Genomic DNA, 14,221 nt, shown 5'->3' with positions numbered 1-14,221 from the left:
CAAATCAACCTTTAGAGCGATCAGCAATAAACAAATCAACCTGTAGAGAGATTAGCTATGTACAAATCACCTTATAGATAGTTCAGCTACAAACAAATTACCTTGTAGAGAGATCGGCTACAAACAAATCACCCTGCAGAGAGAACAGCTACACACAATTCAACTTGTAGAGAGATCAGCTACAAACAAATCACCCTGAAGAGAGGTCAGCTACAAAAAATCACCTTGTAGAGAGTTCAACTACAAACAAAACATTTTGCAGAGAGTTCAGCAACAAACAAATCAACCTTTAGAGCGATCAGCAACAAACAAATCAACCTGTAGAGAGATCATCTAGAAACAAATCAACCTGCTGAGTGATCAGCTACAAACAAATCAGCTTGTAGAGAGATCAGTTACACACAAATCAACCTGTACAAAGATAAGCTAAAAACAAATCAGAGTTCAGCTAAAACAAATCAATCTGCAGAGAGATTAGCTACATACAAATCACCTTATAGATAGTTCAGCTACAAACAAATTACCTTGTAGAGAGATCGGCTACAAATAAATCACCCTGCAGAGAGATCAGCTACACACAAATCAACTTGTAGAGAGATCAGCTACAAACAAATCACCCTGTAGAGAGATCAGCTAGAAACTACACACAATGTAAGGAGTTCAGCTACAAACAAATCACCCTGTAGAGAGATCAGCTACAAACTAAACACAAAGTAAGGAGTTCAGCTACAAGCAAATCAACCTGCAGCTAGAAACAAATCACCCTGAAGAGAGGTCGGCTACAAAAAATCACCCTGTAGAGAGATCAGCTAGAAACAAATCACCCTGAAGAGAGGTCGGCTACAACAAATCACCCTGTAGAGAGATCAGCTAGAAACAAATCACCCTGAAGAGAGGTCAGCTACAACAAATCACCCTGTAGAGAGATCAGCTAGAAACAAATCACCCTGAAGAGAGGTCAGCTACAAAAAAATCACCCTGTAGAGAGATCAGCTAGAAACAAATCACCCTGAAGAGAGGTCAGCTACAAACAAAACACTTTGCAGAGAATTCAGCTACAAACAAATCAGCTTGTAGAGAGATCAGTTACACACAATTCAACCTGTAGAGAGATAAGCTAGAAACAAATCACCCTGTAGAGAGTTCAGCTACAAGCAAAACACCCTGTAGAGAGTTCAGCAACAAAGAAACCACCATGTTGAGAGTTCAGTTGCAAATAAATCACCTTATAGAGAGTTCAGCTACAAACAAATCACCCTGTAGAGAGATCAGCTAGAAACTAGACACAATGTAAGGAGTTCAGCTACAAGCAAATCACCCTTTAGTGAGTTCAGCTACAAACAAATCAATCTGCAGTGAGATCACCTACAAAAAAGCACCTTGTACAGAGTTCAGCTACAAACAAATTACCTGTAGAGAGATCGGCTACAAACAAATCAACCTGTAGAAAGATCAGCTACACACAAATCAACTTGTAGAGAGATCAGCTACAAACAAATCACCCTGTAGAAAGATCAGCTAGAAACTAGACACAATGTAAGGAGTTCAGCTACAAGTAAATCACCCTTTAGTGAGTTCAGCTACAAACAAATCAACCTGCAGTGAGATCACCCACAAAAATGCACTTGTACAGAGTTCAGTTACAAACAAATTACCCTGTAGAGAGATCAGGTAGAAGAATTCACCTTGTAGAGAGTTCAGCAACAAAGAAACCACCATGTAGAGAGTTCAGCTGCAAACAAATCACCCAGTACAAAGATCAGCTAGAAGAAGTTACCTTGTAGAGAGTTCAGTTACAAAGAAACCATCATATAGAGAGTTCACCTACAAAGAAATTACCCCGTAGAGAGTTCAGCTAGAAGAAGTCACCTTGTAAAGAGTTCAGCTACAAAGAAACCATCATGTACAGAGTTCAGCTACAAAGAAACCACCTGTACAGAATTCAACTACAAACAAATCACCCTGTATAGAGATCAGCTAGACGAAGTTACCTTGTAGATAGTTCAGCTACAACAATTCACCCTGTAGAAAGATCAGCTAGAAGAAGTCACCTTGTAGAGTGTTCAGTTACAAAGAAACCATCATGTAGAGAGTTCAGCTGCAAACAAATCACTCTGTAGAGAGTTCAGCTATAAAGAAACCGCCATGTAGAGAGTTCAGCCTCATACAAACCACCTTGTAGAGAATTCAACTACAACAAATCACCCTGTAGAGAAGAAGTTACCTTGTAGAGAGTTCAGCTACAAAGAAACCATCATGTAGGGAGTTCAGCTACAAAGAAACCACCATGTAGAGAGTTTAGCTGCAAACAAATCAACTGTAGAGAGTTCAGCTAGAAACAAATCACCCCGTAGTAAGATCAGCTGGACAAAGTCACCTCGTAGAGAGTTCAGCTACAAAGAAACCATCATGTAGACAGTTCAGCTGCAAACAAATCACCCTGCAGAGAGTTCAGCTACAAAAATCACCCTGTAGAGAGTTCAGCTAGACGAAGTCACCTTATAGAGAGTTCAGCTACAAAGAAACCATCATGTAGAGAGTTCGGCTACAAAGACACCACCATGTAGAGAGTTTAGCTGCAAACAAATCACCTGTAGAGAGTTCAGCTAGAAACAAAATACCCTGTAGAGAGACCAGCTAGAAGAGGTTACCTTGTAGAGAGTTCAGCTACAAAGAAACCATCCTATATATATTTCAACTACATTTCAAGTCACCCAGTAGAGAGATCAGCTGCAAAAAAATATCCTGTGGGGCATAATGGGCATGTAATAAATATATGTATATAATTTGTATAATTACTAATAAAATCAAAAATAATTGAAGTACTAAAATTCTTCTTTAAGTTCTTTTCTTCTTCCTGTAGTAAAGAAAAAAACATATGGGTTAAAAATGCCCCAAAGCCAGCCATAGGCCGGCTTTGCAGTATACAAATACAAAAAGAAGTGATATCTAATCAAAAACAGCCAAGCTGTAAAAAAAGGTGCGGCCCCCAAAAAAGCCATGGTGGAAAAAGATGTGAAATCCAAGGTGGCGGCCAAGAAATGGCTGTGATGGTAGGTTAATGGTTACATTTTAATAACAACAATTCAGGTGAATTTGGTGCCAAGACCAAGCGGCACCAAATTCACCTGAATTGTTGTTATTAAAATGTAACCATTAACGTATCATCACAGCCATTTCTTGGCCGCCACCTTGGATTTCACATCTTTTTTCACCATGGCCTTTTTGGGGGCCGCACCTTTTTTACAGTTTGGCTGTTTTTGATTAGATTATAATTAAAATACAGAATGTGTGTGCCAAAAGTACAGCAAAATGTGAGCACACAATTTTATGAAGAAAATGTAAAATATTTATTACTTTTACTGATTACTTACACTGTTCCCATTAGTAAGATCGGGATACTCTAATAGAGCAGTCACTAACTCTAATACAGTAGTTAGAAAATGCTGATATACTCTTAGACTAACAAAACAGTGAGCTCTTGAGCATAATCTTGATTTTACTTTTGAGCATTACAGATTTTGGGATGCAGGAATTATGCCTGAATTATTTTGGGAATAATGATGGGGTAAAAGAATTAAACATTATTCCAGCATTTTGATGCAGTTTTAGGGCATAATTGGCATAAAAATAAATTGAAGATCAAGATACTCTAATAAAGCAGCCAATTACTCTAATAGAATGATTGGTGTTAGAATAGTTCATTACTCATTACACTTCTCACTAAGTATCTTGGTAGCAAAGAACTTTTCTGACAAATTGATACAGCTAGATTTAGCAGTTATAACTGTCTTACTGTGTAATTTATTTACAAACTGCAGAAAAAGTTATAGAAGTTGGGAATTATTTTGAGAATGTGAGAATAATAAAAGCATAATGATAACATTGTTGGAGAAATTTTGAGCATCCTGTAATTCCCACAAGTATACTCAATTTTTGAGCACTGCTCAAAAGCATAATATGTAGGCTACTTTCAAAGCCTTATTGGTTCAAGGATACTGCTAGTCAATAAATATTTGAAAAGTTTGATCATGGCTATGATCTTGCATGCATGGGTTTAAAGCAACTCTTGTTCCACTTTGAAGTTGAAAACCAGTACCCAATTTTTCTAGAACCACCCATATAACTACTGGGAATTTGGTCACTTGGAAAAGAGAAGTTCCAATCACTGTAGTGTAAAACAGTAACTATATATTACATACATGCATAAATACACACATACAGTGTAAAATTATTCACATGTACTGTACATGTACAGTACCGTACACAAGGAAATTTTGACGTCAAAAAAATTTGACGAATTTGGCGAATCGGTTTAATTCGTCAAATTTAAATTCATCAAATGTTTATAAGCGCCCTTAAAAGTACAGGTTTTGCCTACAATTTCTTCATTTTCGTCAACATTTTATTCGTCAAATCTGCTGAAGTCTGAATTCGTCAAATTTTTTTGACGTCTAAATTTCTTTGCGTACGGTATATCAACATTGATCGCATGCTTTTCAGCTTACAGCAACTTTGTATATAAGAAGATCCATTAGTATATCCACATTCACTATATTGACAAGCTATGAAATCTGTTTCACAACTATCAGTTCCATTACAATATTTATACCATCTTGTACAAGCAAGTGAACCTGCAAAAGTAAACAAGAGTAATTTAGTTGGTATTATACTATATAAAAATTACCAGTCACTGTGCAAAAAATCTTTCATGACATTTCTATACATACTGAAATGTCAATGAAATGTATACATTTCCACAAAATTGTCATATTGTAATTCATGTACATTTCAACCACTACTTTATACAGTAACAATGGTGCATTTACTGTGCAAAAATGTGTTTCCTGGGGTTTAGTACATAGCAAATCATGATATTTACATGAATTTGATCAGGAATGTACAAGTTTAGTAACTGGAATTGTATAAGGAGTCGTCACATTTACATTTTGGTAATTTTTATAAAGGAATGTGCCAATTTTCATTCATGTTGCAGCAATGTCAGTATGCTAATAAATAAAATGAATTTTAAGTTTTAAAATTGGCAAATAAGGCACCAATATTATACAGTACAGTGGTAACTGTATATTAGGGATCATGGAGGTTCGTACTTTCTCACAAAAGAAATATCAACCAGAAAACCAGCCTCACAAAACATTCATGGTATTGGCAGTATTAATTAGATAGACTAAAGCCCAAAAGTGTCTTTAGAGTGGCCAAAAATACTTCTGATACATTGCTACAGAATGTTTAATTAGTTTTCTACTGACTAACAGCCTGTCTACCTGCTTGCCTGCCACTGCCTGCTTGATGCCTTCAGACAAGCAAAACTCAATAATGGCTTATGCTATAAGCTTGATTTTTTACTAATGGATGTTGCTTCAGCCAGACAGGTTCCTTGCTTTAACTTCCTTTGTGTCCATTACTTCTTGCTGACAGTGAAAATATCAATTAGCAGAAGTTAGCATGTCATGGCTTCCCTATGTTTGCAATGGAAATGTCCATAATTGTTTCCCATAGTGACTGGATTGATTGCATAGGCACTTCTCTTAATTTGTAATGTTGTGTAACAGGCTGAACATAGTTGAAAATGAAAAGTATGGTTTAAGTAATTGATATATAGTTGGTACATGTGTTTAGATGAAAACATTAACAATGGCGTCATTCTTTCTTTTGATGTGGTATGCACAGGTTCATCAATCATAATTATGTTACAAAAAAGTAAACATACAAATAGTATATATAAAATTAGGGATGTTAAGTTTGGCTAGGGATCATGGCCATAAAATGCAATGAAACTAGGGAGATTGCTGATATACTAGTGGACATTTAATCCCTAATTAGGTCATAGGTATAGACTGAAGTAGATATTAAACATCCACTAGTACATCTGCAGGTGTAGAAAATTTCACTACTTTTATCCCTAATCAAGCTTGAAATTCATATAATTTTGCCTTCTACTTGTATAAAATACAAATGGAATAATACCTGCGTTAATAGATGGTTTCAACAGATAGAATGTATGCATACTGGTTATTAATATAATATACAACCTAATTTGGGAAAATCGTCAATCTACACACATCAATAGATTGTGAGATATGCAATTTTAAATATTTCAACCCAGTATAGCTTGGGAAGGTCAAATTCACTTCAATCCATGTCAAGCTAGCTGTTTATATAACCATGATTTTAAGACAAGTGCATTACCATGGGTGGTGGTGGGTGGGTGATTCATATATAAACGGAAAACTGCCAAGTGGGTCATATGGTGTATCCAGCCTTAATATTGGGTTCTCAAGACCACCAGTGCTACTGAAAATTAAAGAAATGTATGTAGAAAATATCTGGACAGCTATCCAAGGCTGTTCATGTCTCTAGTCTCATGTTTCAGCTGGCCAGTGGCATTACAAGGTACCAGAGCATCCCCAGTGGCTGGAACATATCTCTATAAATCCATTCATGAAAAGTAGCCTGATCAAATCAGAGGCATGGCTGTGGTGCAAATGTGTAGAGTATTGGTGTGGCAATCCATTCATGGTGAAAAATGAACTTCGCTGGTGTGTGTGTAGATCGACCATTATCAAAAATTTGGTCACATATACCAAAACCATAAATTTCGATTTATGTACCTACAGCCCAAATTTATTGTTATTGGTGCATTTGGGTTTACTAGCCAAAATAATGTTATGTAAAGTAAACAAACAAGGTAAGAAAAATTAAGATTTTAAAGCTGTGATTAGGTATCATTAAAATAAAAAGTTGTGAATGCACAACATTAATGTTTTCATTTCTCTGCTTTATTAAAATTAATGTTGCTGTTAAAAGACAGTCATTTCAATACTACTAGACTGTTCTTTAGAGTACTTCAACAGTTTCTGTGACATTGACATTCACAGATCCATAGGTTAGCATGATTATTCTCTCCCATTAGAGTTGATGCTATAGCAGTGTACAATATAAGGGAAAATTATTGCTCGGACAGAATGGTCAATCAAAAGTAAATTTGATTGGCCATTTCTGAAATTTCATGGCCATAAGATAGAGGTGTACTATCCTGGTGTGAGAAGCACACCCAACAATGCAAAGCACAAGCCTTCTAGGGGGTCTGGGGGCATGCCCCCCTGGGAAATGTTTGAAAAGGATTACTCTAAGATTGAATCTGAGGCCACTTTCAGCTACTTATCACTGAACTTTATGCACATGCATTTTACAGAGAATTAATTGTGTTTATTAATATCTAATCAAAAACAGCTAAGTTGTAAAAAAAGGTGCGGTCCCCCAAAAAGGCCATGGTGAAAAAAGATGTGAAATCCAAGGTGGCGGCCAAGAAATGGCTGTGATGGTAGGTTAATGGCAAAAATTTTAATTACGACGATTCAGGTGAATTTGCGTTACCTCCTCCACTAGGATTTGGCACCAAATTCACCTGAATTGTCGTAATTAAAATTTTTGCCATTAACCTACCATCACAGCCATTTCTTGGCTGCCACCTTGGATTTCACATCTTTTTTCACCATGGCCTTTTTGGGGGGCCGCACCTTTTTTTACAGCTTAGCTGTTTTTGATTAGATATCACTTCTTTTTGTATTTGTATATTGCAAAGCTGGCCTATAGTTGGCTTTGGGGCTTTTTTAACCCATCTGTTTTTTTTATTTACCACAGGAAGAAAAGAACTTAAAGATGATTTTTAATACTTCAACTATTTTTGATTCTATTATATAGTAATTATACAAATTATATACATATACTTATTAAATGCCAATTATTCCCCACAGGATAATTTCTTTGCACCTGATCTCTCTACTGGGTGACTTGAAATGTAGCTGAACTACAGGATGGTTTCTTTGTAGGTGACCTCTCTACAAGGTGACTTGTTTCTAGTTCATCTCTCTATAAAGTGGTTTGTTTGTAGCTGAACTCTGCAAGGTAATTTGATTGTAGCCGAGCTTTCTACAGGCTTCTTTCTAGCTAATCTCTATATAGGGTAACTTGTTTGTAGCTGAACTTTCTACAGAGTGGGTTCTTTGGAGCTGAACTCTCTACAAGGTGACTTGTTTTAGCTTATCTCTCTACAAGATGACTTCCTCTAGCTGATCTCTCTACAATGTGACTTGCATCTAGCTGAACTATCTACAGGATGATCTGTTTGTAACTGAAATCTCTACAGGGTGACTTGTTTCTAGCTGATCTCTCTATAGAGTAACATGTTTCTAGCTGAACTCTCTACAGAGTGTGTTCTTTGTAGCTGAACTCTCTACAAGCTGACTTCTTCTAGTTGATCTCTCTATAGGGTGACCTGATCTCTCTGTACAGTGACTTTTATCTAGCTGAACACTCTACAGGGTGATTTGTTTGTAGCTGAACTCTCTACAGGATGGTTTCTTTGTAGCTGAACTCTCTACAAGGTGACTTGCTTCTAGCTGATCTCTCTAGATGGTGACTTCTTCTAGCTGATCTCTCTACAGGGTGACTTGTATAGCTGAATTAACTACAGGTGATCTGTTCATAGATGAACTCTCTACAGAGTGATTTGTTTGTAGCTGAACTCTCTACAGGATGGTTTCTTTGTAGCTGAACTCTCTACAAGGTGACTTGCTTCTAGCTGATCTCTCTAGACGGTGACTTCTTCTAGCTGATCTCTCTACAGGGTGACTTGTATAGCTGAACTATCTACAGGTGTGATCTGTTCATAGATAACCTCTCTACAGGGTGATTTGTTTGTAGCTGAACTCTCTACAGGATGGTTTCTTTGTAGCTGGTCTCTACAAGGTGACTTCTGCTACTACAGGGTGACTTGTATCTATAGCTGAACTATCTACAGGATGATCTGTTTGTAGCTGAAATCTCTACAGGATGATTTGTTTGTAGCTGAATTCTCTACAGGATGACTTGCTTCTAGCTGATCTGTCTATAGGGTCACTTGTTTCTAGCTGAAATCTCTGTTCTTTGTAGCTGAACTCTCTACAAGGTGACTTCTTCTAGCTGACCTCTCTATAGGGTGACCTGATCTCTCTGCAGGGTGACTTTTATCTTGCTGAACTCTCTACAGGGTGATTTGTTTGTATCAAAACTATCTACAGGGTGACTTTTTTTATACCTGAAGTTTCCACAGAGTGATTTGTTTGTAGCTGAACTCTCTACAGGGTAATCTGATCTCCCTACAGTGGGTTATTTGTTTGTAACTGATATCTCTACAGGTAGATTTGTTTGTAAGTGGACTCTTTGCAAGGTGATTTGTTTGTAGCTGATTTCTCTACAGGGTAATTTGTTTGTATAGCTTAACTCTCTATAAGGTGATTTATTTGTAGCTGAACTCTCTACAGGGTGATGTGTTTTTAGCTGATCTCTCTACAGGGTGATTTGGTTGTAGCTGATCTCTCTACAGGGTGATTTGTTTGTAGCTGATCTCTCTACAGGGTGATTTGGTTGTAGCTGAACTCTCTAGGGTGATTTGTTTGCAGCTAAACTCTCTACAGGGTGATTTGCTTGTAGCTGAACTCTCTACAGGATGGTTTCTTTGTTAATGAACTCTCTACAAGGCAACTTTTTTCTAGCTGATCTCTCTACAAGGTGACTTCCTCTAGCTGATCACTCTATAGGGTGACTTGTATCTAGCTGAACTATCTACAGGATAATCTGTTTGTTGCTGAAATCTCTACAGGGTGACTTGTTTCTAGCTGATCCTATAGGGTAACTTGTTTCTAGCTTAACTCTCTACAGGGTGATCTGTTCATAGCTGAACTCTTTACAGATTTATTTGTTTGTAGCTGAAATTTCTTGTTTGAAACTGATCTCACTGTAGGGTAACTTGTTTGTAGCTGAACTCTCTACAGGATGGTTTCTTTGTAGCTGATCTCTCTACAGGGTGACTTGTTTCTAGCTGATCTCTCTACAGAGTGACTTGTTTCTAGCTGATTCCTTGGTGACTTGTTTATAGCTGATCTCTCTACAGGATGACTTGTTTCTAGCTGATCTCTGGATGACTTGTTTCTAGCGGATCTCTCTACACAGTGACTTGATTCTAGCTGAACTCTCTATAGGGTTTTCTGTTTGCAATTGAACTCTCTACAGGATGGTTTCTTTGTAGCTGATCTCTCTACAGGGTGACTTGTTTCTGTTTGCAATTGAACTCTCTACAGGATGGTTTCTTTGTAGCTGATCTCTCTACACGGTGACTTGTTTCTAGCTGAACTCTGTTATCTGTTTGTAATTGAACTCTCTACAGGATGGTTTCTTTGTAGCTGCTCTCTCTACAAGATGACTTGTTTCTAGCTGATCTCTCTACAGGGTGAACTTGTTTCTGGCTGAACTCTCTACAGATGATGTGTTTGCAGCTGAACTCTCTACATGGTGGTTTCTTTGTAGCTGAACTCTCAACAAGGGGATTTCTTCTAGCTGATCTCTCTACAGGGTGATCTGTAGCTGAACTTTCTACAGGTTGATTTGTTTGCAGCTGAACTCTTTATATGATGGCTTCTTTGTATGTACAAGGTAACTTCTTCTAGCTGGTCTCTCTATAGGGTGACTTGTTAGTAACTGAACTATCTGGAGGGTGATTTGTTTGTAGTTGAACTCTCTACAAGGTGATCCTTCTAGCTGATCTCTCTACAGGATGACTTTTTCTAGTTGAACTCTCTACAGGGTGATCTGTTCATAGCTGCACTCTCTACGGGGTGATATGTTTGCAGCTGAACTCTCTACATGGTGGTTTCTTTGTAACTAAACTCTCTATAAGGTGATGTCTTGTAGCTGATCTCTCTGCTGGATGACTAATTGTTTCTAGCTGATCTCAATATAGAGTTATAACTTTCTCTATAGAGTTATAACATGTTTGTATAGCTGAACTCTTTACAGAGTGGTTTTTTGATTGGTTGCTGAACTCTCCAGCTACACGGTGACTTGTTTGTACTACAGAGTGACTTGTTTGTAGCTGAACTCTCTACAGAGTGAGTTACTTGTAGCTGAACATTGCTTAAAGTAACTTGTTTGTAGCTAATCTAGATGAACTCTCTACTGGGTAGTTTTTTTTTGTAGCTGAACCCTTTACGCAGTGATTTGTTTGTAGCTGAATTCTCTACAGAGTGACTTGTTGTAGCTGAACTCTCTACAAGGTGACTTGTTATAGCTGAATTCTCTTCAGTGTGACTTATAATGTTCTGAATCTCTACAGCAACATATTTGTAGCTGAATTCTCTACAGGGTGACTTGCTTGTAGCTGAATTGTCTATAAGATTAACTATATGTAGCTGAACTCCCTACAGAATAACTTACAATGTAATATAATTTTATAATGGAGTTAGTTATAAACGTAGCTGAATGCTCTATTAGGGTGACTGTTCTATTAGAGTATCTCGATCTCGCATATGTTACACGTAGTTGGCTTTGGAATCATAACTCAGTGGTTTGAAATCCGATTCTTCTGTACTACTGCAAGGAGTTTCTATGATAATTATTCCAGCCAAACACCGATTTTCAGCTTGCTGCTCTAATCGGTTTGCCTGGTAGGCGTGAAAACTTAGTTTTTTTATTCATAAAAATCGATCGCGTAATTGTGACACAGGTTGGGTTTTGTGTTATATCTCGATGGCCTTTAACTGGATTCCTTTCAAACCACAAAAAGGCACTCCTACGATAGTTACTCCATCTACATAGCAATTTTCAGCTCATTCCTTCAAGCGGTTTACCCTGTGGGCGTGACAGACCTTCGACCTTAGTTTACGCAAACAATCGATAATAACTCCGTGAATGTTCATCGGATTTCAACCAAACTTGGTACTGAGATTCGCCTTAATGAGCCCTTTAAGTGTGCCAAATTTCAGCCCAATTGGAGCACGAATTCGTGTTTTATTGCGGATTTTGCAAAGTGTGCGAAAAGAAGTAGAAGAAAAAAACGAAGAAAAAAACCCAAACTTTGGCCGCTCGTATCTCGGAAATTAATGGAGCGATTTTCTTCAAATTTGGAATGTGGACTCGCCTACCTAGCCGGCACTTCAGCCACTTTGGTTTCAATCGGATAAGGAATCACGGAGCTACAAAGGTGTGAAAATCGCGTTTACTTTCTTCCTGTAAATATACTCACGGTGTGGCGAGCCGGCTTCTTGGGCCGCACGACACACTACCGTGTGTCTTGATTACATGTACTTGCTGCATACAAAAAAAAACTATGAATCAATGTATTGTACAGCCAGTTTGTAGACTTAGCTGGGCTAAATGCTTTGTTACAAGTGGTGTTGAGCCAGCACAGATTGAATTATAACTGTCCAACTAGCTATTGCTAAAGTTTCTCTTATGAACACACTGTAGCAATAGATGAAAACTTACTCTCAAACTTGCAGTGTGCAGAACACTTTTATCATCTGACTTTCATTCCACTCTCTCCAGCCAGTGCATTCTCTACATATTCTACCCATGAAATGGCCATCTTATACTTAATATCGTACCTCCACTTCACAAACATTACTTTCTTTTCTTCTCCTGGAAAGCGCCACTCATGTAGTCAGTGTAATGAACATTGTAATATGTTTCAGCTGAGGCTTCTAGATCATTAAACTTCCTTCATCACTGTCTCTACAACTCTTCAATATCAATTAAGTCCATTGCTTACAAATGCATTGTCCTGCCTGTCCTGAAATATGCCTGTCCAGAGTGGCATCCTTACCCCAATACCAATGTCAATCTTTTGGAATCCATTATAATGTAGGGCTGCCCGTTGGGCTTCCAACAGTAGGTGGAATCCATTATCATATTGCTGGAGTAAATCTTCTGATGACTGTATGCAAGAGTTAAACTGGCCTACCATCAAGCAGCGCTACAAGTATTTTTCCATTTGCCATGTACATGATAGTCTGCACCACAGAAGCTCTTTACCTTTTCACAATCATTTTCAGTTATCCGAAACCACAACTAGATCTCATCCTCTATCGATACGGCCAATTGTATTGGGAGTTTGTAAAAGGCGGAATAAGGAATAGCGGAATAACGGAATAACTCGCATCACAACGAACGGGCATTTATATGGCTTATGCAATGTTAGGGTGATTGCACTGTTACAGCTGTGAACTCATCCCTCGTAGATATCCTTACAATGTAGGGTGATTGCGTGTACTGTTACAGTTGTGAACTACACTGCTTCGTCGCTCATAGCCGTCCTAGCGAAGTGATTACTATACGCTCTTACTACTACTGTATGTAGCTAAGTATCATTGCGCTAGCACAGCTAGAATATACAGTAGTTAGCTATTAGTTTCGTTTTAAGTCTTCATCCTTCCAGTGGAGGCCGGGATGAAACGAAACGGCTGTCACACCCCTTTTGCTCCCGACATTGGTACCATACTTTACATACAGTCTAGCTAGTAAGAGCTATAATCAAATGTAATTTTGCACTTCGTAAGCGGGTACTGTATGTTAAGTATGGTACCAACGTCGGGAGCAAAAGGGGTGTGACAGCCGTTTCGTTTCATCCCGGCCTTGGAAGGATGAAGACTCGAGCTCGAAAACGAAACTAATAGCTAACTACTGTATATTCTAGCTTAGCTACATACAGTAGTAGTAAGAGTGTATAGTAATCATTTCGCTAGGACATCTATGAGTGACGAAGCAGTGTAGTTCACAGCTGTAACAGTACACGCAATCACCCTACATTGTAAGGATATCTACGAGGGATGAGTTCACAGCTGTAACAGTGCAATCACCCTAACATTGCATGAGCCATATAAATGCCCATTCGTTGTGATGCGAGTTATTCCGTTATTCCGCTATTCCTTATTCCGCCTTTTACAAACTCCCAATTGTATCTACTATTAATTCATATCGCTTCTCTTTTTTTGTAAACAGCCCTTTTCTTTGGAACACCATACCATATTCCATCCTATTGATTAAGAAGTCAAATCTATTCCGTGCTGCCCTTCGCCACTTTCTATTCAAATAACTTTCTCTTTTTTGTACTGTTGTGTACTATCTGTTTTGTCTTAGTTACTGTATTCGTGTGCATTTAATGTTACTGTATGTATGCTTAATTGTGGGGAATATGTTTGCAGGCTTGTCTTTTTGTACGACCCTGTCATTTTGACAAAATTGATAATAATACTAATACTAATGCTTCTTCATAACATCGACTGTAACCCACAATCGATAATTGTGTAAACACAAGGTGGAGTACTCTAGCGTACGCATGCACATCGAGTCGATGCTTCGATGGGATCACGACTTCACGTAGTGA

The 14,221-nt window shown here is 38.0% G+C and overlaps 1 protein-coding gene across 1 annotated transcript in view; it reads right to left on the bottom strand.

Annotated features, from left to right (window-relative positions):
* The window catches only part of LOC136247839 (low-density lipoprotein receptor-related protein 1B-like), a 101,783-nt gene that overhangs the window by 36,107 nt on the left and 51,455 nt on the right, over positions 1 to 14,221 (bottom strand). Inside the window, exon 9 of the mRNA XM_066039661.1 lies at positions 4,509 to 4,634. Coding sequence (XP_065895733.1) covers positions 4,509 to 4,634 — 126 coding nt within the window. The remainder of the gene's footprint in view (positions 1 to 4,508; positions 4,635 to 14,221) is intronic.

This window comes from Dysidea avara, chromosome 2 (assembly GCF_963678975.1).
Source record: "Dysidea avara chromosome 2, odDysAvar1.4, whole genome shotgun sequence".
In the NCBI taxonomy this organism is placed as follows: domain Eukaryota; kingdom Metazoa; phylum Porifera; class Demospongiae; order Dictyoceratida; family Dysideidae; genus Dysidea; species Dysidea avara.
This window is presented reverse-complemented; position numbering and strand designations above follow the sequence as displayed.